Genomic DNA, 25,945 nt, shown 5'->3' with positions numbered 1-25,945 from the left:
TTTAGGCATCTCCACATTTCTGAATCCACAATCAGCCAATCAGCCGAGGCACCAAATTTATGCAAAGGATGACAGGCCAAGAGCAAGCTCTAAGGAGCAATCTCCCCTCCTTCATCTTGAATCACAATATGATACACAATTTTCAGGAGAAAGCAAGGACAGCTATTAGACGTATTACCGCCATTTTTGCCTACAAGAAATTCTTTAAACAACAAATTGTTTCTTCTTTGAAAATAATAGCTGATTTGCATCAACAAGGTATGGGATTTTTAAGAAAAGCATAATTAGGAAAATGAGGTTTCACTGCCATTTTAAATCCTAGATTTTAAATAAAGAGGATCTCACTATTATATAAATAGTATAGTTAGTGATTAGCCCTGGAAACCCTATGGAAAACCTACCCAGAGTAGAACCCATAGATTCACTATGAGCTGGAATTGATGACAGAAGGTTTTGATATTTAGTGATAAACCAAAGAAGAAAACTAGTTGATGTGGCAACACTTCTTAATTAGTAATCAAAAGGAAACCAAGCTAATTCATCCAAATGGTGGTATTTTATAAACTCCCCTCCCCTCAAAAAATTCCTTTCGAGAAATTTCAAATTCTCAAAATGAGCTATCTGTTCTCATGAAACACATGCAAATAACTCCCAAGAAAGAAAGGCCATTAGAAACGCCATTTGTTTTATGTCATACATTAAAAAAAACCCAGTGCCGTCGAAGTTTTAAAATCCCTTTATTTTTCAAACGTTTCCAGCCAATGGAGAATTTGAAGAATTCCCAAAGATGGAAGAAAACTGAGTCAAAACCAAGCAACATGCTGAACTACAGAAGCAATTAAAACAGGTTAGATTACTATACACTGTTAGGGCAATTGCTATCTATAACTTTTGGCTTCTTTGGCCCACAGTCAGTGCCCCCTTCAACCTCCCTGTGATGAGGGTGCAGATTCCTAATTTAATTCTTCTAATCGTGTCATTTTTAAGTGGCTAGTCTTTGCCCTACATTGTTCATTAATCAGATACAGATCTGTATGATGTTTGTAAGCCAGCTTACCAGTTTACTGTTGTTCTTTCTACTATAAACAGCCTGGTAACTCTGTGCTATAAACTGATCTGTTTATTCAATCAGTATTTTTCGAGGACCAAACCTGTGCTAGGCACTTTTCTTGGCATTGAGGGTACAGCAGTTACTGAAAGACAAAACCTCTGTCTCAGCTAGGAGATAGATTTTGATCAAAAGGAGGAAAACTGTGCAAAGGAACTTCAAATTATGATTGAAAACTAGACTTACTAGACACATGGAGACTGGAGAAATCCACGAACCCATTGCAGGGAAACAAATTTTAAACCTGGAACCAATGCTATTGCATGATGTCATCTTTAAACTAAACAAGAATCTAGCTCAATAAATAAAGAATGTCTGTCTTGAGCATTGTGCTCTTTTAAAGAATTAAATATATGAGGTCAAAATGACAACAGTAACTCTAAAGCACAGATGAGAACTTTAAGGGGGCAGAGAGTAAGTTAACGATGGTTAAATGACATGGGTGAAGACAGTAAGAATGGTGGCACAGTGTAAGGTATATAACAATTGTCAACGAACTGTACATGTAAAAATTGTTGACTTGGTGTATGTTTCCTTGTGCATATTTTCACCAAAAAAAAAAAAAAAAAGCAAAACAAAATAAAAAAACCTCTGTCCTCATAGAGCTAACATTCTAGAAAAATAAGAAGGATAAATGAATTTATATTGTGTGTTAGATGATGATCAGTGCTATGCCAAAAAATGAACCAGGAAGGGAGGAGAGAGATTCTTCGCTGAGGGGGTGGGGGTGGCTGCAAATTTTAAGTCACTTTCAACACCTGATATCCTGAGATCTACCAGCAAAACAAACATGAAAATTCAGATTATAGAGTCCAACTCTTAGTCTTACACAGGCCTATGCTGTTCAATCCAGTGGCCACCAGCCACATGGGGTTACTGAGCAGCCTGCTGCTCTTAAACAGGGTGTGCCCTGAGAGTAAAAGACATACCAGCTTTCAAAGACAGAGTATGAATAAAGGAAAGCTTATCTCATTAATATTAGTTACATGTTGAAATGAAAATATTTTGGATATTATGTATTAGATAAAATTAATTTCACCTGTTTCTTTTTTCCTTTTTAACGTGACTACCAGAAAATTTAAAATTCCATACATGGCTTGCATTTTGGGCTCACATCCTATTCCTATGGACAGTGCTGTACTGAATGGCCTTTCAATGACTACAGCAGAGTTGGATCCCCCATGCATTTTAAGTGAGTGCAAATTTAACCATATAAGCCTGCCAAAAAAGGGAGGGAAGAAGGCAGAGGAAGGTAAGAGCGTAGGTCAGTAGGTAGATAAAAATCCAAACCAAACCCATTGCTACCGAGTTGACTTTGACTCACAGCAACCCTACAGGACAGAGTAAAACTGCCCCATTGGGTTTCTAAGGCTGTAATCTTTATTGAAGCAGACTGCCATGTCTTTCTCCCACGGAGAGGCTGGTGGGTTCAAACTGCCTACAGCCAAGAGCTGTAACCAATGCACCACCAGGGCCCCTCTGTAGGTAGATAGTAGGTTCTAATCTCCTGCTATCTAGCTGTGCGATCAAGACAAGTTGTATAACCTCTCTGCTTCAAAACAAACCAAAAACCAAACCCAGTGCCACTGAGTCAGTTCCAACTCATAGCAACCCTATAGGACAGAATAGAACTGCCCCATGGGGTTTCCGAGGAGTGGCTGGTGGATTCAAACTGCCAACCTTTTGGTCAGCAGCTGTAGCTCTTAACCATTACTCTACCAGGGCTCCAAAACCAAACCCACTGCTGTTGAGTTGATTCTGACTCATGATAACCCTATATGACAGAGTAAAACTGCCCCAAGGGGTTTTCAAAGAGCTACTGGTGGATTCGAACTGCCGACCTTTTGGTTAGCAGCTGTAGTTCTTAACCACTATACTACCAGCGTTTCCAAGAAATTTGCTCCCGCCCAGTTCCTGAAAAAGGAATGATAACAATAGCAATTTTCGCAAAAGGTTCTTGGGAGGAATAAAAGAGTCTAGACACGTAAAGTGCTTACACTACTGACTGGCACATAAGTTCTTACTATTATCACCATCATTATTTTTGGAAAAAGTAGCTCTACAAATATAAACTCGTGGCTTTTGTGATGGGCTAAGGTGTTTATTATAAAAAGTCATTACTTCCAGTCGGACTGTCCTTGGAGGCAGGGCAGCCAATAGAGAAAGCATGGAAAGGTCTACGGTGTCTGAGACATGGGAGCATATCCCACCTCCACTACACTTTAAAGGCAACAGCATGACCTTGTTGCAGGCTATGAACTTCTCCTCAAAGTCACCTCTTCTGTAAAATATCTATTCTGTAGAGTTGTTTAAGGAGTTAATGAAGGAATGAAAAACAGAGCAAAACAAAAAACCCTGGGGTACATGGCAAGATTTAGACAAATATCAGGCAGGATTTTACTCTTTCTTAAAACCAAACCAAACCCATTGCTGTCAAGTTGATTCTAACTCATAGAGACCCTACAGGACACAGTACAACTGCTCCATAGAGTTTCCAAGGCGCAGTTGGTGGATTCGAACTGCTGGCCTTTTGGTTAGCACCCAAATGTTTAATCACCACTGTGAAACCAGGGCTCCTTACTCTTTCTCTGATGGTACAAAGAAGTTGGGGAAAATTACTATAATGTTCAAGAGACTACTGTTTGAAAGTGTTATTAAACATTTGAGCTCTTACATATACAAATGATATTCTCAATTTTACCCACTTTTAAGAACACCCTTAAGAACACCGACTAGGTCTCAGCTGCTGTAGAGTCCACTCCGACTCACGGTGACCCCAGTGCGTCAGGGTAGAACTGCACTCCCCAGGATCTTCAATGTCCGTTTTTGGACGTATGTGCCAGGACTTTTTTCTGAGGCACCTCTGGGTGAACTAGAACTTCCAACTTTCAGTTAACAGCCAAGCGCATTAGCCATTTGCACCACTAGGGACTCCATTTACTAGGTAACCTCGTTAAATTTACTTGCTACTGAAAGCAACTAAAGAAAAAGAGCTACATTTCTTAAAAGTACTTGTTCTGTTACTTGAGAACGTTCTTCAATTGAGATTAACTTTGCCTTCATTCCACCGAAATTAAGGAGATCACACTGATTTTCCTCTCTTCTACACATGCATTTAGTTTTAATAAAAGTATTTTTCCTAGAGTTGCTGACCTGCATGATGGATCAACGGTATGGATGTTAAATACAGGTGTCTGGTGGGAAGCAGGTACAGCACCGTTGCTCTCCCCTGGTCTCTTTGATGGGAATGGGGCCACCCCACAAGGCATCTCTGTTCCATGCTTCCTGTAGGCACAATGTGACCTCTCCATAGCTCACAGGGGAAGGAGTGGAGCCTCTGGGGTTAAGGATCAGGACACCTGACTCCAGTCCCAGCTGTAGCCTGTAGCTGTAGCCATTACCAACCCCGGACATCTTGCGTGTAAACTAGGATAAAAACCATTTCACAACAGAAAAGCCATGAGGATGATATGCCATATGAGGTATTGAAAACATTTGTTAAAGCACATGGGACTGCTGCTAATACAATGGGCTGTCATTAGAGAGGGGGTGGTAATAGTTTCATATTTTTTTCTAATTCATTTTTTTTTCTAAAGTGCCCTTAACAATCACTGTAGGTGTGTTCCTTTCCCTTTTGCTGGCACTGAGTGTTTTGTTCCTGGAACTGTCTTGGGTCAAATACTTGAAAAGAAATGAAAAAAAGTAGAAAAGAAAAATAAGAAATAGAGCCCTTAATGGAAGACTTCAGTTAAAAACAACTCTAGAAAACTTGTTTATAACGTTATATGTAAAATTTGACTAACACGAGAAAACTAGGATTAGAAAGGATCTTCACTTGTCTCTTGCTGCTTTTAGATGGAAGAATTGATGCTTTTAAATTATGGTGCTGGTGAAGAATATGGAGTATATGATGGACTGCCAAAAGAATGAACAAATCTGCCTTGGAAGAAATACAGCTAGAATGCTCCTTAGAAGGGAGGATGGCGAGACCACGCCTTACATACTTTGGACATGTTATCAGGAGGGATCAGTCCCTGGGGAAGGCTATCATCCTATGTTAAGTAAAGGGTCAGCAAAAAAGAGGAAGACTCTCCATGAGTGGCTGCAAGAATGGGCTCAACATAGCAATGATTATGAGGATGGTGCAAGACCGGGCAGCGTTTCGTTCAGTTGTACATAGGGTTGCTATGAGTTGGAACTGACTCGATGGCACCTAACAACAAAAACTAAACTCCTTCCTCTCTCCAAAGTACTGAGTACCTACTTGGTGTTAACAGGCACAAGGCTGGGTGCTGGGGATACAACCAAGAAGGACTCAGTAAGGACCCTGCCTACAAGGGGCTAAGGAGGAGATACGTGGCATAAACGGATAACAGCACACACAGTTAATTACAATTGGGATAAGTGGTACAAGAAAAAAGTAATAAATCCTTGAAAAGTTCAGACACCCAAAGAATTCTTTCCTTGCAATTTCCTGAGAATGGAATTGGATAACCTCTGCTCATTCCTGTTATAAACAACTTTCAAAGTTAAGAAATTCTTACTTTTTATTTGATAGCATTTATGCTTTTTGCTCTCATGTTATTTTCCAGGAGTGATAAAGGAAGATGGCCCTCTTTCCTAGTTCTAAGAGCCCTTCAAATATTGGCAACAGCTTCCAAATAAGTTTAGTGTCCATGCTTAAAAGATAATGCATAACATTAATACAGCTCCAGGTTTTTGCTTTGAATTCATATTAAAAAAAGCATTGCTGAACTTTTACAGATATAAATGGCCTATATTTTCCCCACAAAGCATTAGCCATAGTTCCAATAAAATCAAAGTATTTTCAGTATCCTAGTCAAAAATTATCTAATTAAGAGAAGCTCTGAAGAGGAGAGAGCTATTCATCAATATGAAAACATCACAGCACCACATTAGAAATTATGACACGTGCATGCACAAATGGGAATTACCTGTTTCCTTTTCTGCTGGGCCTAAAACATAAGAAAAGAGAATTTAGGAGAAAAAGCAAACCCTTGTTGTTCACATAATGAAGAAGGCCAATGAAGGAAAAAAAAGTAGTCTACTATCTATTTCTATAACTTAATTTTGATTTTGTTCTTGGTCTGCTGCTGGACATGAAACAAAAGCACTTTACTTTTTAAGATAAAGAGAGAGAGAATGAAAAGCACAGAAGATTTTCTCATCTAATGAGCAAGCATTTTGCTTTTCTGAAAGGAGACTACTTGGCAGTCCTCCTGGACTGGGTTTCTAGGAACCATCATCTACAATATTCCCGCCCTAGATTGAAGATAAAAGAAGGGTGACTCCAGAAAGGAAGAAGATGGGAGAATTTTCCTGCTTGCTCTCCATTTGGTCCTACTATTGTTTTTTCTCTAACACAGGCTCGTTTTTCTGAGTGATCAGGAGGAAGGACTATACCTTTTTACAGCATGTTAACATGTTTATCTAGCTACTTAAGGAAAGAAGCCCAATGGCTGTGTACAAATATAAGTAAGTTCTTTTTTGATCCACGTTAAAATAGACTTATGAATAAAAAAATACAGAGAGAGATTAACAAAGAAATACACTTCATATTTTTCAGTATTCTTAGAAAAGACAATGATAGTTTTTTTGAATAGAGTTCATAACATTCATATAAAACAACATTGTCTTTCTAGGTAGTCTATAGACTGTTTTTTCTTTGTCAGATTTGAAAGGTTTTAATATATCTATTTTTATATCAATTCTTTCAATCTGTGTTCAGAACACTCAATATTCCCAAAAGATAAAAATTATTTGAATGAGTATTCAAAATGTGAAAACCAAGCTGTTTATCTCCCACTTTCCCCAAATGGTCTAATACGCATCGCTTTTGCTTTAACACAACGTGATATCATAATTAATGATGTTAAACTGGTAACTAAGGAGGTTTCATGTTGTTACTCTCGTGATATAATATTGGTTGCTATAGCGATGAGATGGCTTTTTTGCTAATCACTCAGGAGGCTGGTTATCTCATGCTTGTTAGAAAGCTTGACCAGATTTGGAGAGAAAAAAGGAACGATAACACAGCCAAGTATAATCAACTTTTTCATTATCCAAATTAAGACAGCAGTGTCTTAATATCAACTAACGCGTAGCTTTATAATTCACTGGGTACAATTTCCTATCAAAAATTACTAGTTTTTTTTCTAATGGATGATTTAATTTTAAATTTTTATTTTTAGATATGGATATTTAACATTAACTACAAACCTTTTCCTCCATAAGCTAATGCTAGATATACTATACAGGCCAATTTCATGAAAGTTAGAGTGAAGCATTTGAGGCCCTTTCTGTTACTTTTAATTATCTTAAGGAATTTTTGAATAAAAGCTGATTTCACGACTTTGCTACAAATTTTAATCTACTTATTTCTAAACAACGTAAATATTGTTATCTTTGATGAACAAAACCTGGAATAGAGAGAAAAAAAAAAGCACAGTCCTCTCAAGGGATCTAACCTTTCAAATGCATCAGTACCTCGCAAGCAATTAAAAACTATAGAAAGTTCTATCAGTTTATTTCAGCCCTCACCATAATCAACAAGTTTCCCCCTTCTGAGAGACACTGCAGAACAGAAAATAAAATTACGTCATACTACAGGGTGACTGATCAGGAAAGAATACACCGCCCATAGTTTAAATGTTAGACATACTTACAGTAATGTCAAAAAATACAACCAATGAAAACACCTTTTGGTTTCTTGAAAACTCAAAATAAGAACAAAGGACAACTTAGGCATGAATCCTGGGTCTTTCATTCAAGCGGAGTCCCAGGAGGCATATTAAAGCAATGAATAGGAAAAAGCTCTTCAGTTCACCAGCTGAGATTTTAATGAGACATTTCCCTTTGCCACGGTACAGGTTTGTTCAGGGAAGGAAAGGACTTCTCACAGAAAATTCAGTTAATAGGCACTGTTGGCTCTCTCGGCCACTTCGGCAATTGCTCACTGCACTGACCTTCTATTTTGGCATATTCTGTGAGTCTAGTGTAATTGATCAAGGCAGCTTTCTCCAGACATTTTCTGACCACTTTCTTCACCTCTTCTGCTGGTACGGGAGTGGCAATATCTTTCATTAAAACCTACCAAAGTAAAAGAGAAGAGAAATACCGTCAAACAAATACTAAACACAAATCACACAAATTGTCCCAGTCCTGACTGTTTTTGAGGAAGGGGCCCTAAGTAACATCAGGGGGGAAGTAATGAGTCGGCACTTCACAACTGGGAACGTAATCCTCCAGTCTTGGTTCCTCCTGTCTAAGCCTCATTTATGCACATCAAAACGTCCCATACGCCAAGCCACCATTCAGTGTGACCATTGCTTTTCCTCCAGGGACCCACGACACCATTAGAGCAGCTGTTTCAGATCAGGATTACGGTCTTTGGGACAAGCAATAAACAAAGTTTGTCTTGTATATCCCTAATTTAAAAACCTTACATCTCATGAGCACTAGCTTTGAAAACAATAACAAAAATCCCATTAAGAGTAAGCCTCGTTTTTGAGCTTTAAAAAAAAAAAATCAGGATTTCTACTCTCATTAATTTAACTATTATGATCTGCTGAAAGATAGTATGGCAGGCTATAAAGAAAGAGGGAAAGCAAACTTCTTTGATTTAGTGAAATGAATGCTGAGGGAGAAGAAAATGTTAAAATAAACAGAAACTTCTGAGAATTAAAAAAAAAAATCAGTGTCGAGCAAGGCTAAAATAAATTATATCCAGAATTCAAAATGTAATGCATTTAAACACTTGTATAATGATAATTTTTCTTGAAACTTTCTTGCTTTCATAAAACTGCTCACAATAACTTCTGGCTATGCTATTATCAAGCTGAATTCTTTCCTATATTTAATACACTTTTTCTTGCTTTGCTTTCATTTAAATTACAACATATATGGCAGAATGTTAATATAGAACAGACAGTGCTTTTGTAAGTGCTCTTATCATTCTGTCTTTTATCTTGAAAGAAATATCGAAAGGACACAAAAGCATCTATTTCATGCTTCGTTATTTCATTCTCTTTACGGTCAGGTTCAGCACTAAGGATTTTCTATTACTCGCTCCCCCAAGCATCAGTGATCCTTGACAACATTTTAATTTTGTTAGGCAAGGTTTCCTTTTTTGAAAACACCAAAATTTATCATTCTACAAATTTCTTCCCATATAAAATTCAATTATTCTTCCCCTTCTCATATTAAAAAAACCAAACTATAACACTTTAATTAGAATGGCACATCAGACCTTTCGTAGCTAGAAAAATCCCTGTACTCACAGTAAGGAGTACACAAGCATTAAACATGCACTATTATTTTTAGTGTGATCATTACTAAAATTTAAGTTGAAGATGAATTCTATTTGATATGCAGAACCATAAACTTTACTAATAGGCCTCCCCATGATGACAAACTTCTAAATAACAGAAATAGCCATTAATATTAGAATATGTATGTCTGACCCAGAGGTGAGTCCAGGGTTTAAATCAGGCAGTACTTCATATTATCTAAGAGCTGGGCACTTAACCTGGAGTGGGAGGAATTGGATTCTCTTTCTTGGCAAATGCAGAAGAGGGCTGGCAAGTGCAAAATGGAGACAAAACCTCTGTTTCATGCTTCCACCCCACACCCTCCCATGGCATCACAGTCATCAAGAATGGTTCCCACGCAGATTTTATTTCATTTTCTAAGATGTCAGTAAGTGAAGAGACATAAAGATGAAGAAATGGCCCTTAACACTTCTCAATTCAGCAGGAGACAAGATTAGTGACTATAACTGGAAGAAAGGTCACTGTTCACCCTGCCACCTGTCAGTGCAGGGCACACAGGCATCTCCGCTCTTACTACCTACTCCCTGCTCGGGGAGGGGGCCTGTCATGGAAATCAGAGCACAGACAGGCAGCCTGAGAGATCCAGGAGGGCCTGCGGTTCCAAAAAGTAAAGCGATCCTTCAGAATGGTATTTTATTCATGGTACCTTAAGGAGTAGGATGCAATGTACAGTTTGAAAAGCCTACACTACATATAGTTTTTAACATTATGAAAATTCTAATAAAACAGATAATTACTAAAATAATATTTCTATCATGGAACACATGGTGATCTGGGCTAAGACAGGGATATGTAGATGGAGTCTATATGTGATCCGAAGATCTCATTTTAGTCATCGGTTCTAACCCTCATCTAGCAAGTCCTTAAATCGTAGAAATACAGATGGAAGGTCTGAACAATATTTTTCCTTTTTGCTTTTAATAGATGTGCTAATAAACAATATAGTATCTGAAATTAATTTGGCATGAAAATGGAAAAGAACAAGTGCTTGAAGTCCATAAATCAAGGTTAGAATAATCCAAGCATGACTTGTAGATAATTCCTAGAAATTCTTTTTAATTTTGACAAGGAATATGAGTTGTACACCTCATTAGAAAGTGATTCTTCACATGGATATAAAACCTTGTTGTCTATTTCTATTTTGGGGAAAGTGAGTTTCTACAACTTATTCATTCTTTTAAGGTACACATAAATTGGAGTAATTGAAATAAATTCGGAGATGAACTTTGAATGGAAGGAATGATATGTTTATGAAGGCTAAATGATAACCTCTTACAGGCATGAAGAATATGAGAGGTAGAAGAAAACATAAAGACGGGAAGGGTCATAAAAGACAACTGTGAAGTGTGAAAAGCAGAGATAATTATACTTAACTAAAAAAAAAATTTTATTTATTTCACGGCGCAAAAAAGAGATAGGAAAAAAAACGGATACTACCAGAAAGATCTTGTAATTTCAGGACATGAGGATGATGACTGGCTTCGGAAAATGGGGAGGAAGAAAGCAGGATAAAGGGAGAGTTGGAATGTAGTAAGAAAAGGTGTGAAATTGATGAAGTGGGAGGAACTCAGTGAAGAGAACACGCCTGTGAGGAATGGGACTGCCTGCCTCGTTCAGTAACTAAAATACACAGCAACTGAGAACACAGATAGTATTTATAAAGTAATGTTCAAACATACCCTTTCAAGTAATGAAAGCGTAGCTTTTAGAGCACCTTCAGGTCGTCCAAAGGGAAAACAATATCTTTAAAAACAAAAGAAAGAACCAAGAAGTCAAACACTTATCTCAGACCGTGAAATAAAATTTCTCTTGTATTACTTGGCATTATTGAAGAGGAACAAAAGGAGGTTAAAAGAGTATCAACTCACCTGGAAAACTTATGATTTAAATATCTGAAACAATGAAGGTTTTTAAATGTCTACAAACTGAGATGAAAATGAAAATGTCCTAAAGTTTTGACAGTACATATCCTAAAAGAATATAGTAAACAAAAAAAGAAGCTCTGGCTGGCATGAGAAAAGAGATAATTAAAACACATTCCCTAATATTTTCTTATTTGTTATTAAGCTCTCAGATAAAACGATTTCCCCCACTTTCTCCTACATTTATGTCTGGTTTAAGATGGAAATCTATGCCACAACTTCTAGGACAAATAAGATTTTGGCTTCCCTCTTGCGTGACATTTGCTGGTCTTCTCTCACGTCTAACTCTTCAACCTCCTCACCCAACACATTTAAACCCTCTACAGGTCTTTTTCGTACAGGTCTTTTTCCAGGAAAGAATCATTTATTCAAATATTTTTAATACCATTCTGTTATTGTGTGTCGTTGAATCAAGTCCGACTCATAGTGACCCTATAGGGGAGTAGAACTGCCTCATAGGGTTTCTTAGGCTGTGATCTTTTTGGGGGCAGATCACCAGGTCTTTTCTCCCTTGGAGGCAGAGCTGCTGGTGGGTTTGAACCACTGACCTGCAGTTAGAGGCCAAGCGCTTAACCATTGCGACAGCAGAGGTCCTTTGTTTTCCTAATACACACCGACATCTCATATGGATGTTCTGAAATTAGGGTCAGAGGAGGCTGGGAAAGTGGGTGGGCTCCTCAGAAGTTAGTGGCCACATGGTGCTAACAGGTTTATTGTTCTTTAGAAGGGAGTGGCTCTTTAGGTCACTTTCCACTTAACAAGTACAGTATGTCAGGGCCTCCTGGTCCAGCGGAGCTCTTAGCTTTGCTGAACCTGGTTCAGCAACACGCTCCCCATTCCACTCCACCCCGAGATCAAGTGCTCCAAGCTGCTGGGCTGCCCCATAGACTGCCACCTTGTTCTGACTTAAAAATCTTCAGAAGAATAACTTGGAAACAAGTTTCCTTCACGCCATGGTTTTTTCCATTATTCAGGGACTTAGCAGGCATATTTTCTCAGGCAGAATTAATAATGAAATTTTTTTTTTCATACTGTGTTTGAACAAGTTTCCTTACAAACATATATGTAGGTTCAATTTGTTTTAGGGGACCAAATTTTAAAGAAAAAAAAAGATTTTCTCCCTTCCTCCCTTTAAAAACAAAGTAGTAGCTGAATTTCTAGTAGGGTTGGGTTTTAGTTTCATGAACTCTTCATTATTCTCAGATAAATGTAAATATGTGTCACATAAATCTGGTGGCTCTAATTTCTCTTCAGAATATGGTGCTTATTATTTTATTTACTGTTAAAAATTTCCTTCACTTACTCTTGTTTCCATGTACCCGTCAGCTACCCCCCGCAAAAAAAAGCCCAACCAATTTATTTCGCTAGGGGTTTTCCTGTGCAATGGAGAGCAGTCACAAATTAGCAAAGTGGCTTTAATCATCTTGTACGCCATCAACCTTAATCCACGTTTAAATAAAACACAAATTGGGTTCTTGTAGTCCCCTCCCCCTGGTTAAATCTTTTCGGTGTATTTGCATAATCCATCCATTGTCTTTCCTATTGTTCATTTCCATTAACCTGTGGGGGACACATTTTATGAATGAAACGTTAGTTACCGATCCCCAGATTACTTACGTTTAGCATTTCAGGGCTCTGAGGTCCCACTGGGTATGTTCTGAATCAGCATTAGCTGCTCAAGATGTGTAAATAATTCAACAATCCTGAATCAATAAAGTACAGGAAACGACTACACGGAACCTTAATGAATCATTATGAAACAAGTTGGAAAGGAAGGGAATCGTTTTGTTCTTTCAGGATAAATATTTGGGGATTCTACCACTTTGATAGCTCTACAAAAGCAAAGCGAAAGGGAAAACCCTCAATTATCAAATAAAACTCAACCAAGTTTAATACCTAATCTGAATAAATTGAAGTTACCCTTATTCCCACTTTGGTTAATTAATTATACAGATACATGAGCTTATATATAGATGAGTCCTAAAATTAAGTCCTTTTTTTTTCCGCACCCACTTTTAAACAGTTTTTGTTTTTATCAAAGTTATATATGCACACAATCTAAAGAGGAAATACTTCTAAAAGACTTTTTATTAAAAAAAAAGAAGTCCCCTGTGACAGTTCTATTTCCTTGAGTAATTTTCTGCTTTCCAGAAAACAAAACAAAACAAAAGCTGTTTTCAGTTTTTAGCTGATTCTTTTGGTATTTAAATTTCATGTCTCCCAACCACATGCTAATATTTCTACTTCTTGATTTTTCAGTTTTAGATACTAACCTACTAACTTCTTGCTATGAAAGAGAAGCATGTAGCTTTTCCCGCCTTTTCAAAGTTTTATTTAGAGATAAATAAGTGACGTATGTCCCTGGGTGGTGCAAATGGTTTGCGCTTATCTATTAACCCAAAGGTTGGTGGTTCAAACCCACCCAGAGATGCCACAAAAGAAAGGCCTGGCAATCTGTTTTCATAAAAATTACAGTCAGGAAAGCCCTATGGACTCGTTCTACTCTGTTCCATAGGGTTGCTATGAGTTGTAATCCATTCCACGGCAATTATTTTTTTTAAGTGACATATGGTGAACGGCACATATTTAAAGCACACAATTTGGTAAATCTTGACATACATATACACCTATGAAACCATCATTGCAATCAAGGTAGCGTACGTATTTATGACTCCAAATTATTCCACCCCACTCCCAGGCAACCACTGATTTACCTTCTGTCATATATATTAGTTTGTATTTTCTGTAACTTATTAAATAAGAGGAATCATAGAGTATACATAACTTTATTTAATTTCTTTTACTCTGAATAATTATTTTGATATTCATTCATGCTGCTGCATGTAACAAAGCAGCTCATTCATTTCTATTGCTGAGTAGTAGTCCACTGAATAGAGTGCACTGCTTATCCATTCCCCTGTTGATGGGCATTCGGCTTGTTTTCAGATTTTAGCTGCTGTGAACACTGATGCTATGAGTATTCATGTGAAGTCTTTGAATGGACATAAGCTTTTATGTTCTCTTGGAGAGATACCTATGAGGGAAATGGCTGGGTCACACTGATAGGTACCGAAATTTTTAAGAAACTGCCTATTTTGCAATGTGGGTTGTACCTTTTTATATCCTTTTTTTTTTTGATCAACAATGTATGAGAGTTCCTGTTTCTCACATCCATGCCAACACTTGGTATGTTCAAGTTTCTTTTTTTGTTTGTTTTCTTTCTTTCTTTTTTCACTTTAGCCGTACTAACAATAGGTGGATGGAAACCCTGGTGGCATAGTAGTTAAGAGTTTGACTGCTAACCAAAACATCAGCAGTTTGAATCTACCAGGCACTCCGTGGAAACCCTGTGGGTCAGTTCTACTCTGTCCTGTAAGGTTTCTGTGAATCAGAATCGACTTGATGGCGACTGGTTTGGTTTGGTTTTTTGGTAACAATACCTGTGAAGTATGGCTAGGACCCCGGCTGGCACAATGATTAAGAGCTCGGCTGCTGATCAGAAGGTTAGCAGTTTGAATCCACTGGCAGTTCCTTGGAAACCCTGTGGGGCAGTTCTATTCTGTCTTACAGGGTCGCTATGAGTCAGAATCCACTTGATTGCAACAGTTTTTTTTTTTTTTTTTTAATGTGTTGTGGATAAAAGTCCTTTTGGGGATGTGCATTGTGCAAATATCTTCTCCCACTCTGTGACTTATCTTTTATTCTCTTAAAAATGTCTCTTGAAGAGTGAAAGCTCTTAATTTCGATGAAGTTCAAATTAACAATGTTTTTCTTTTATGAATCATGATTTTGGTATTTTATTTAAAATCTTTAACTCAAGGACAGAGGGTTTTCTCCTAAGTTTTTAAGTGAAGTAAGGATTAAAGTTAATTTTTTTTTTTTTGCATTTGGGCATCTAATATTTCCAGCATCACTCACTGAAAAAAATATACTTTGTCTATTGCCTTTGCATATTTGTTAAAAATTAATTGCCATATGTGTGTAGGTCTATTTTTGGGCTTTCAACACTACATTGTCTTGATTATCGTAGCTTTATAATAAGTCTTGAAATTAGGTAGTGTTAGACTTTCAATATTCTTTCCTAAACTCATTTTGGCTATAGTAAATCCTATGAGTTTCCACATAAATTTTAGAATTAGCTAGTACATTTGTACAAAATCTTACAAAGATTTTGATTGGTATTCCATGGGACCTGTACGCCAATTTTGGGAGAATTAACATGTTAACAATATTGAGTCTTCTGACCCATGAACATGGTATATCTCAGTTTAACTCCCCACCCCCCCACCATCTGGATGACTTTAGTGTCTTTTTTTCTGCCTTATCGTACTCGCTAGAACATCCACTATAATTTTGAAGAGAAGTGGTCAGAGCAGACATCCTTGCCTCATTCCTGATCTTGGGTGGAAAACATTTAGTCCTTCACCATTAACTATCATATTAGCTCTAGGTTTTCAATAGGTGTCTTTCACAGGTTAAGAAAGTTTTCTTTTATTCCTAGTTTGCTAAACGTTTTTTTTTTTTTTTTTTAAATCAGGAATAGATGTTGGATTTTTTATATGCTCTGTCTCTATCCATTGAGATGATCATATGGTTTTTTATTAATAGAAATTCAACCTGTTAATAGGGTGACTTAGACAATTGATTTTCAACCTTGCCAACCTTGCCTTCCTGGATATAGCACGTTCATCATGAGGTATCATCCTTTTTATATATTGTTGGATTCAATTTGTTAAATTTTTGTTAGGAGTTTTTTTTTTTTTTTTTTTATCTATGTTTATGAGGGATATTGTTCTGGAGTTTTCCTTTCTTGTCATGTCTTTGGTTTGGTATTAGGGTGATGTTGGCCTCATAGAATGAGCTGAGAAGTATTTATTCATCTTCAATTTTCTGGAAGAGTTTACATGGATTTGGTATTATTCTTTCTTAAACCCTGGCTAGAGTTCACCAATGAAGCCAACTGGACCAGGAGTAGGCCATTGGAAACCCTGGTGGTGTAGTGGTTAAGTGCTAGGCTGCTAACCAAAAGGCTGGTGGTTCAAGTCCCCCAGGCACTTCTTGGAAACTCTATGGGGCAGTTCTACTCTGTCCTATACGGTCACTATGAGTTGGAATCAACTCGATGGCACTGGGTTTGGACCAAGAGTTTTCTTTACAGAAAGGTTTTTAAATACAAGTTTAATATTTCTAATAACATAGGGACATTCAGATTGCCTATTTCATGTTGAGTGAGAAGTTTGATAATATGCATTTGCATTAATTGAGCATTATTTTGATTCCATTTTATCTTCATAGTTGTCTTTTTTTTTTTTTTTAGCATTTGCTAAAAACACATCTTTAACTTTCAGTCTATCTTCAAGTAATATTAGACGCTTACAGTAGTTTCCATTTTTCCCCTATTGGCCTTTGTAACATTGTTGCCATACCTTTTACAACTATATGTTATTAGTCTGACCCTACATGGCTATTATTTTGTCTTAAACAGTCAATTATCTTTCAAAGAGATGAATATAATATAGTCTTTTATATTTAATCATGTATTCACCATGTCCATACTCATCTTTCCTTAGTGTGGATCCGTATTTCCTTCTGGTATCACTTTCTTTCAGTCTGAAAGACTTTCCTTAATTTTTTTTCATAGTTTAGGTTGGCTGATGATGCATTCTTTTGGCTTTTGTACGTCTGAGAAATTTTATATTTTGTGTTTGCTTTTGAAAGATATTTTTCTGAGTTTGGACTTCTAGGTTTATTTATTTATTTATTTTTTCCAGTAAATTAAAGATGTTGTTCCATTATCTTCTTGTTTGTATTATTTCTGAAGAGAAATCTGTTCTTATTCTTATCTTTGCTCCTTTATGTGTCTTTTTTCCTCTGGCTGTTATTCTAGAAGTTCTATTTGTGACTTTTTTATATTTGACATCTCTCCTTAACATTAGGGGACCATGGTGCAATGGTTAACCCATAAACTGCTCCTTGGGAGAAAATACCTAGAGATCTACACTAAGCTGAAGCAATTACAGGGCTTACATATTTTTTTTTCCCATTTCTCAGAGATTACTGTTATTCATTGCCTTAAATTTAATGTCTTGAAAACCATTATTTTATGTATTGTTGCCCCCCATTTTTTATGACCACTTCTCCCAACTCCAAACATACTTTTTGTCCTTCTTAATATCCTTCTATAAGGGTCGCTATGAGTCAGAATCGACTCGATGGCACTGGGTTTGGTTTTTGGTTTTTGGTATCCTTCTAATCTAATATAATAGCATCATCTTTTTGGGTTAGATCTAAATTCTGTATCTACATTATATTAATTATATAAATGTCCTCCACAGCTGAGACATAGTATACCTGTTGATAACCTGTTGCCTTCTAGTGGATTCCGACTCATAGCAACCCTATAGGACAAAGTAGAAGTGCCCCATAGGGTTTCCAAAGAGCAGTTGGTGGATTCGAACTGCTGGCCTTTTGGTTAGCAGCCATAGCTCTTAACCACCACCCACCAGGGCTCCAAGACACAGTATACCAAAAAACTCATTGCCGTCAAGTCAATTCTGACTCATAGCGACCCTATAGGACAGAGTAGAACTACCCCATAGGGCTTCCAAGGAGTGCCTGGTGGATTCGAACTGCCAACCTTTTGGTTAACAGCTGTAGCTCTTAACCGCTATGCCACCAGGGTTTCCAAGACACAGTATACTCCCTGAAAATTTCTTCTTTCAATATTGTTTTAAAATCACTGACTCTAAGCCCTTCATATTACAGATAAGGAAACAGGCTCTGAGTAGCCAGGCAGTGTTCAAATGGGTAAATAATAAGCCCCACCCTCCTGGGGGGGACATTAAAACCAAAAAACCAAACCCAGTGCCGTCGAGTCGATTCCGACTCATAGCGACTCTACAGGACAGAGTAGAACTGCCCCATAGAGTTTCCAAGGAAAGCCTGGCAGATAAACTGCCAACCCTTTGGTTAGCAGCCATAGCACTTAACCACTACGCCACCACGGTTTCCGGGGGGAACATTAGATGAGTTTACTTTTTCAATAAGTTCACATAAAATGATTCCAAACCACATACATGCAAATGTCAGACATGCTGTAAGACATGATATTCTGATATAGTCACCTTTTATGAGGCCCAATAATAAGAGTGATAAAAGAAAATGTATTAGAATATTTCTGTTTTTAGGCATTTGATTCTGTTGAACTGTCTCTAATCAGAGAAAAATAAATACTATCAAATCTTTATCTTTCTCCCTGCAAATGTTTCTTAGTACCAATCACTAATATTTATCAAGCAAGGAACTCTGCTGGGTGCTATGGCCCTTGTTTTCAAAGTCTGTAAATAGAAGCATAAGTATTGACTTAAACAATGTATAACTATGTCAAAATTGACAAGTGAAGAGTACAGACAATAAATGCTAAAAGACTTCAGACTACTCTTTCCTGGAATAATCAAGAAAGGTTCCACTTGGAAGTGGACCTGGAGAGTGTCCTGGCCTGGAGGGTAGAATTGAGATATATGTACAGAGAGGTGAGTAGTCACCAGAGCTGGGGAAAGAGGCCATGCAAGGATAAGAATTTCAACAGGCAAGCCAGAAGTACACTGAAATGGATATTGTAGGAAGAATGGGTTCCCTAAATGAGTAATGGAAATGGAATGGCAGGCTGGGTATCAGACCACAGAAAGCCTTTAACGTAAGCTAGATGAATTTGGATCATGCTCTGCAGGCAATGGAGGGAGGTACTGATAGTTCTTGAGTAGAAGCAAAAAGACATCATGAATCGTTTTAGGGCAGGGACTGGAGAATTGTGTGAAGTAGAAAGAGCAAATACTCGTATTATGAACAGAAAATATACCTGAAATGGCTTAGCTGATTTTCTAAAAGGGAAGAAAGTCTCTCTTTTATCTCTTCAAACTTTTCTTTTTCTTCCATTGAAACAGTTCCAATTCCATCAGGCCTGGGAAAAAAGAAGTCAGAACCAGTAATTTATATTAATAGACCATTTACTTTTATATATCATAGAACACAATAATGCTAATACTTTAAACTATTTTAATGCCAGGTTCACACAGGTACAATGAACTATATTAATCAGAATACTTTTCCCTGAAGAACCCAAATATTTAAGAAAAAACAGAGATGAGCTAGAATATACATATAAGTTATCTCTATAGAGAAAATTTATTGGAGATGTTTACAGTCATTTACTTCGTATTTTGACCTAGAATGAAAGAAATACGATTATTCTCTTTTAGATGGCCTTTAAGGTAAAATATTACAAAAAATAGTTTCCAGATCTCAGAGAACAATGACTAGGCCTTGAAAATGGCAGTGAAAAGTGTTTTATAATGGTACCAAACATTTAACCAATTAAATGAATATCCCCTGAATGGGAATATTATAAAAAATACATTGAATGCAAGCTAAAATGTCTTAACCACTTCTCTTCCAAATAAAAATAAAGCTAACATGAACTGTAGGTTTAATTTGAATTGTAAGAAACATATAGAAATTTTGGATAAATTTAGAGGTTTACTACTCTACTGCTTTTTGGTATAAATATGTAACCATACAAGTAAATACAAACATTTGAATAAAAAAAAATATATGAACAGAAGTTATATTTCTTGTCAAGATTTTTACAGTTAACCAAATATCCCTATGGAATCAATGCAAATTTCCATTATGATTTTAAAAGTAGCTATGAAAGCTTCACTGAACCTTCTTTTACTATGGTTAGGATTAAAAAATATAAAATATATCTAATAGCAGGGACTTAAAATTTATTCTGTATCATTTTAAACATTTATCTGTACAGCAACCATTTAAAATTTTGAGCATATAAATTTTAAATTTTTGCTTCTGTTAACCTAGAAAAAAACATTCATCTCATATTCCTTTCAAATCCTGTTTATATAGTTCAATCACAAAATGAGTTTTTTTCATTAAATGATAATTAACAACAATTATTTTTTCCCTTCTTAGCTTATTTCTCTAAAGATTACATTTAAGTTCCCAAAGGCTTATGTATTATCATTCCAGTTTACCAACTTTTAATGTAAAATAGGTAGAAACAGGGATTGTAAAAAACAAGGAAAAACAAATGCATGAAATAACATTGCCAACAAGATTTTTATTTGATGCTCCCAATTATACACACACACGCGCATATGTGTATATGTGTGTATGTATATATCTGACACTTGTTCTATCTGACACTTGTTAACTAGTCAATTAGAATCAAAGCAATTAATTTGAAAAGTTATACTTGAATCATACTGACATACAAAAAACCAAAAAGACCTCTTATTCATATCAAAGCAACATTAAATTCAAGACTTTTTCTCCAATAGAAAATAAATAGTTACTTCACAAACTTGTATGCTGCTGGAATTCATGCTTTGAAAACATTTCTCATAATTATACTATATTCCTAAATTTAGAACCATCAATTATTTAATTTGAGGTTCAGGATAATGTATCAATTACTTTTATTCCATCAGAAAGCATTTTCAATGTTAACTACAGACAAAAAAATGGCAAAATACTGTTTCCCCCTGCCCCCTTTTTTTTTTAGGAAGGAGAAGAGCAATGCTAGCATAAAACTCAGCCTGCTACCTCACCTGACAAGCACTGACACTGATCACAAAAGTACAGCTGGGGAGTTCTATACAAATCGCTCATTTGGCAATTTGGGCATTCAGACAAAAACTATAACATAATTACGTTATTACACAGACAGCAGTAAGAGCTCATACAAGAAAGTTGTGCGTGGTTATATCACTAAATATACCTATGCAAATTAATGAAAAAGGCCATAGAACTTCTCTCTCTTTCCTCAAGCTACTTCCTTGTTAGAGCATTGTCAACACACCCTGGTGGGCCTCTTCTAGCACTTCTTGGCTCCATACCCTGCAATGGTGGCACTCCATGGAAAAGCCAATGACAATGGTCTACAAGACCTCATAGTACCTCTCCTCCCCACAATCATTCAGTCTCTCTGATTTCACCCACACTTTCACTTGCCCTATCCCTCCACTCTAGCCACACTGGCCTCCTTCCTAGTCCTCCCACACAGGAGGCATCCTCCCATCTGTCCCAGGGTTTTTGTACCTGCTGTTTCCTCTGCCAGGCAGCTCTTCCACTACATAACATGTGGCTGGCTTACTAGTTTCTCACTGGGTTCTACTCACAGGACTCAGGGTTAGAGAGGCCATCCCTAACCACCTTGTATAAAGGTGCAATCCCCCACTCCCATAGTGCTTGACATTGCACATATGGCAGCCATCTGACATGTGATATATTTATCTATTTGTTGATTGCTTTCTTCACGTTGCATCCCCAGTGCCTAGAACAGTGGCTGGCATATTGCTGCTGCTTGATACATAACTGAATGAGTGATGTGTAGAATATAAAAATACCATTTATAACAAGATTATGTGAATTCATGAATTAGTAATACCAAATACCATTATTAATATATTTTCTTAGTATTAATATGGCATAAATTATTTGGAATCTTCCTATCATCTAACAGCAGGAAAAACAGGAAATTCTGTGAAAAGCAAACAGAAGCAGGAATTGTAGTTAAATATTCTGGGTAAAAATAGCTATCTAGTAACAATGGCATGTATTTATACTGAGCAGAAGATTTTAGTGTTTAGCTGCCATTTTAGTTATTAGCGAAATAGTTTATTTGAAATATCAAGGACAGAATTCTTCCCCTGAGTTAATAAAAATAAAAAGAATCCTGCATCTTTGACACTGATAAAAAGACAATGTAAAAATGTGTTTTTTTTTTTTAACATAAAAGAACCAATTTTCTGACTTGAATGTTAATTGGGGTTTAGACTCTGCAACTGATAGTTAAATATTAAAGGGGCTCTAAGAGAAGGGTATTCTCAGGTATCAAGATTTGATACTTTCATCTTTTTCTAGGGCCTGAAGTTACTGACATTACAGAATTTTAATTAAAAAAAAAAAAGAAAGAAAAAAAAGAGTGCTCTGTGTAAGAAGCATAAAATATGAACAGATTCTAAAACATGGTTTAATAGCAGCAGGAACAATTCTTTTAATTATAGATACAATCAAACAAGGAATGACATGGAACTTCCTTCTGGTATTATCTAACCAGCAACTGAACACCAAGTACAGTACAGTTGTGTCTATGTTAATTATTCTTCAGATTCTTAAAGAATAGAATTCGTACAACAGAAACCTCTGCCACTGATGCCTGACAGTCTGATCTACAACTGCTGATGCGGCAAATTCTGTTTCCAAAGAAGGTCTCACACACGTGTGCACACACACACTCACACACACTCACAGACACACTTTTTTGAAAGGCAGATTCATCCCCCACCCCACCAAAAAAAAAGTTCATGAGGCCTACTCATTTAATTCCATGATCTTCCTCTATGAACTAGGGGAATTTGTAATTTGTGCTATTCATCAATCTGGCAGATGAAGTTATTTTAAAACAAGCAAACAAAACCCTTTATATATATTAGATGTCTTGTCATGACCATCAATTTGTCCTATAAAAAGTACAACATGAGCTTAAATTGTGAAAGATGTTTTTTGAAGACAGCTCAGGAACAAGAGGGAAAAACAGCATTACTAGTGCATTTTACATGGTCTCTGATGGCTTTGGGAGTAGATCAGATAGGATATTAGTTTCTGTGAAGACAAAGGACAATATAGTTCATTAAGAAAGAACTAAGAAAAAAAGATACAAAACTGTGTAGCAGAGTCAGGTATCCAAGCAGAAGAGGAAACAATTATCGATGAGGGTATCTACCTGAAAATCCAGATTTGGCCCACCTGACACCTTCACTTTCCTGTTTGGATGGCTTAGATTTCACCTTTTATATTCCTATTTTTCCAGGATAATGTAAAATTTTAAAGGCCCACAAAAAGTAATAAGAGCAAATTTTTGCATGTTTAATATCTATTGCATCTGGGGAATTTTGAGTAAAGTGCACTTACTGGCTATTAACATTTTCCAAAACATAATTTGAGAAACAATGATTCTGTAACGTGCTCCAACAGACAGGGTTAAACAGCCCCAATTTTTCTCAAGTAATATAAATTATGTGATTCTTTTGGACATTTGAAGGGTAACCATGGTATGTTAAGGAGTCTGAGAAGGTCAACAATAAAGAAACCTGTTTAACTTTGCTAACCAGCATTTCCCATAATTATTTAGTCATGGGACTTCCCCACAATTCCCACTTAAAAAGCATCATTCAGCGCAGATGAGCATTTCTTGTACTCAGTAGGAAAGGCAGTGCTACCTGGATCTAGAATAATCGCTGTCCAAAATCTTAAAAACAATGCATATTGAGCATTTTATTTTATTATTGAATGAAAGCTACAAGATCTTCCATGGTTATTTTCTCAAGCACTTTTATCAGTTGGGCAGCTTCTAGATACTACAGTAATAAATATGTCCTGGGCCTTATAAGGAAACCCTGGTGGCATAGTGGTTGAGAGCTACAGCTGCTAACCAGAAGGTTGGCAGTTTGGATCTACCAGGTGCTGCTTGGAAACTCTATGGGGCAGTTCTACTCTGTCCTATAGGGCTGCTATGAGTTGAAATTGACTTGATGGCAATGAGTTTTTGGCCTTTATAATCTCTAGGAGGCAGCAGATTGCCTGGCATAGGGTGCTTAGGAAGCCTGTGGATTGAGTGAATACAGCGGTGCATAGAAAAGTCTGGTTAGGTTGACTAAGTAGACTTCTTGCTTATTTAAAAAAAAAAAAAAAAAAAACAACTTTTATTTTTCCCCCAACTCATCAGGTAAGTTTGCTGGGCCTGACAATTTGGTGGTCTGTTGTAAGAGAAATTTTGCAAGCAATGAGTGGGCAAGTGACAAAGTTCATGGTGCTTTTAAGTGTCTTACAGGCTTCATCTCACCTGCCCTTTCCTATAAGGAATGCAGGACATCTTTACTTCCTCTAAGAGTGAGGAGAGAGACACCTGGAGGGTGGTAGTTCTGATTTGTCAATTCTGCCTCCAGCACAGCATGTAAAAGCCACTTTGCACTTCATATATTTCCCACCAATATCCATTTGTGAACAGAATGGAAAGGAGAGGAAGTCACCGCATGAGAATAAGAAATGACAGAAGATGATGAGGGAGAAAACAATAATCTCTTCTTATTTCTGTTTCCTAACCTGTAATACCCCCTATTGTTTCAATCAAAATGATCTATCATTTGGACGGTCATATATCACATAAGCCATGTCCTTTTAGTTCTGCAATTTTAAGTATCCAGAAGGAGAAATTAATTCCACTCATTCTCTTTCATTGAGATAGAAGAAACAGGTGTTCTATGAAAAAATATTTTGAAAGTGAAATTTTAAAATCATATTGTCTTCTTTTTCCAAAACACTCCTTCCTCCCGGTCCTTTTCTTATTTGAATCTCTTACAACTTTCTATGTACTTTGGAAGTTTTTAAGAAGAGTAGACACACTTTTACAGATAAAGCAATAATCTGACTATAAAGATACAGATAGATCTTGGTGACTCAGCTTTTGTTTGAGGGTGATGAACAGGCCACGGATGAAGGTGTTTGATAACTAGTCTTTCCTGGGGCCGAACGACCAAACAAACAAAAAAACCTTTTGGAACTAATCTAAACTAAAACTACTGCCACACACAACTCTGTAATTCAAGAGCAACAAAATCCCAAAAGGGATTGTCAAGGTCTTGAAAAACAAGGGAAGTCTGAGAGACCTGCAGATCAGAGGAGGCTAAGGGGATATGACTACTAAAGGCAACGTGAAGTCCTAGATTGCATTCTGGAACAGAAAAAAGCCATTAGTGGAAAAACTAGTGAAACCTGAAATAAAGACTGAAATTTAGTTAATAGTAATATACTAATATTGGGTTCTTAGCTTTGACAAATGTACCATGGTAAGGTTAACAACCTGTGATATGCAGATGATAAAACCTTGCTTGCTGAAAGTGAAGAGGACTTGAAGCACTTATTGATGAAGATCAAAGACTACCGTCTTCAGTAGGGATTACACCTCAATAAAAAGAAAACAAAAATCCTCACAACTGGACCAATAAGCAACATCATGATAAATGGAGAAAAGATTGAGGTTGTCAAGGATTTCATTTTACTTGGAACCATAATCAACACCCATGGAGGCAGCAGTTAAGAAATCTAATGACGCATTGCATTGGGCAAATGTGCTGCAAAGGACTTCTTTAAAGTGTTGAAAAGCAAAGATGTCACCTTGGAGACTAAGGTGTGCCTGACCCAAGCCATGGTATTTTCAATCGCATCATATGCATGTGAAAGCTGGACAATGAATAAGGAAGACTGAAGAAGAATTGATGCCTTTGAATTGTATTTTGGCAAAGAATATTGAATATACCATGGACGGCCAGAAGCAATGATAATGAGACTAGATCTCATACTTTGGTCATGTTATCAGGAGGATCAGTCCCTGGAGAAGGATATCAAGCTTGGTAAGGTAGAAAAAAAAAAAAAAAGGTAGACGGACAGCGAAAAAGACCCTCAATGAGATGGACTGACACAGTTGG

At 36.8% G+C, this 25,945-nt stretch overlaps 1 protein-coding gene across 2 annotated transcripts in view; it reads right to left on the bottom strand.

The window, feature by feature from the left end:
• Nucleotides 1–25,945, bottom strand: part of CADPS2 (calcium dependent secretion activator 2) — a 608,633-nt gene that overhangs the window by 136,209 nt on the left and 446,479 nt on the right. For both annotated transcript variants that reach the window (XM_049893894.1, XM_049893893.1), the window contains exons 14-16: nucleotides 19,240–19,341; nucleotides 11,139–11,202; nucleotides 8,095–8,218 (exon numbers count right to left, since the gene is read on the bottom strand). In XM_049893894.1, the coding sequence (XP_049749851.1) occupies nucleotides 8,095–8,218; nucleotides 11,139–11,202; nucleotides 19,240–19,341 (290 nt within the window). The remainder of the gene's footprint in view (nucleotides 1–8,094; nucleotides 8,219–11,138; nucleotides 11,203–19,239; nucleotides 19,342–25,945) is intronic.

The sequence above is a fragment of the Elephas maximus genome, chromosome 8 (genome assembly GCF_024166365.1).
Source record: "Elephas maximus indicus isolate mEleMax1 chromosome 8, mEleMax1 primary haplotype, whole genome shotgun sequence".
In the NCBI taxonomy this organism is placed as follows: Eukaryota; Metazoa; Chordata; class Mammalia; order Proboscidea; family Elephantidae; genus Elephas; species Elephas maximus.
The sequence above is the reverse complement of the archived record's forward strand: the minus strand, read 5'-3'. Positions and strand labels throughout refer to the sequence as shown.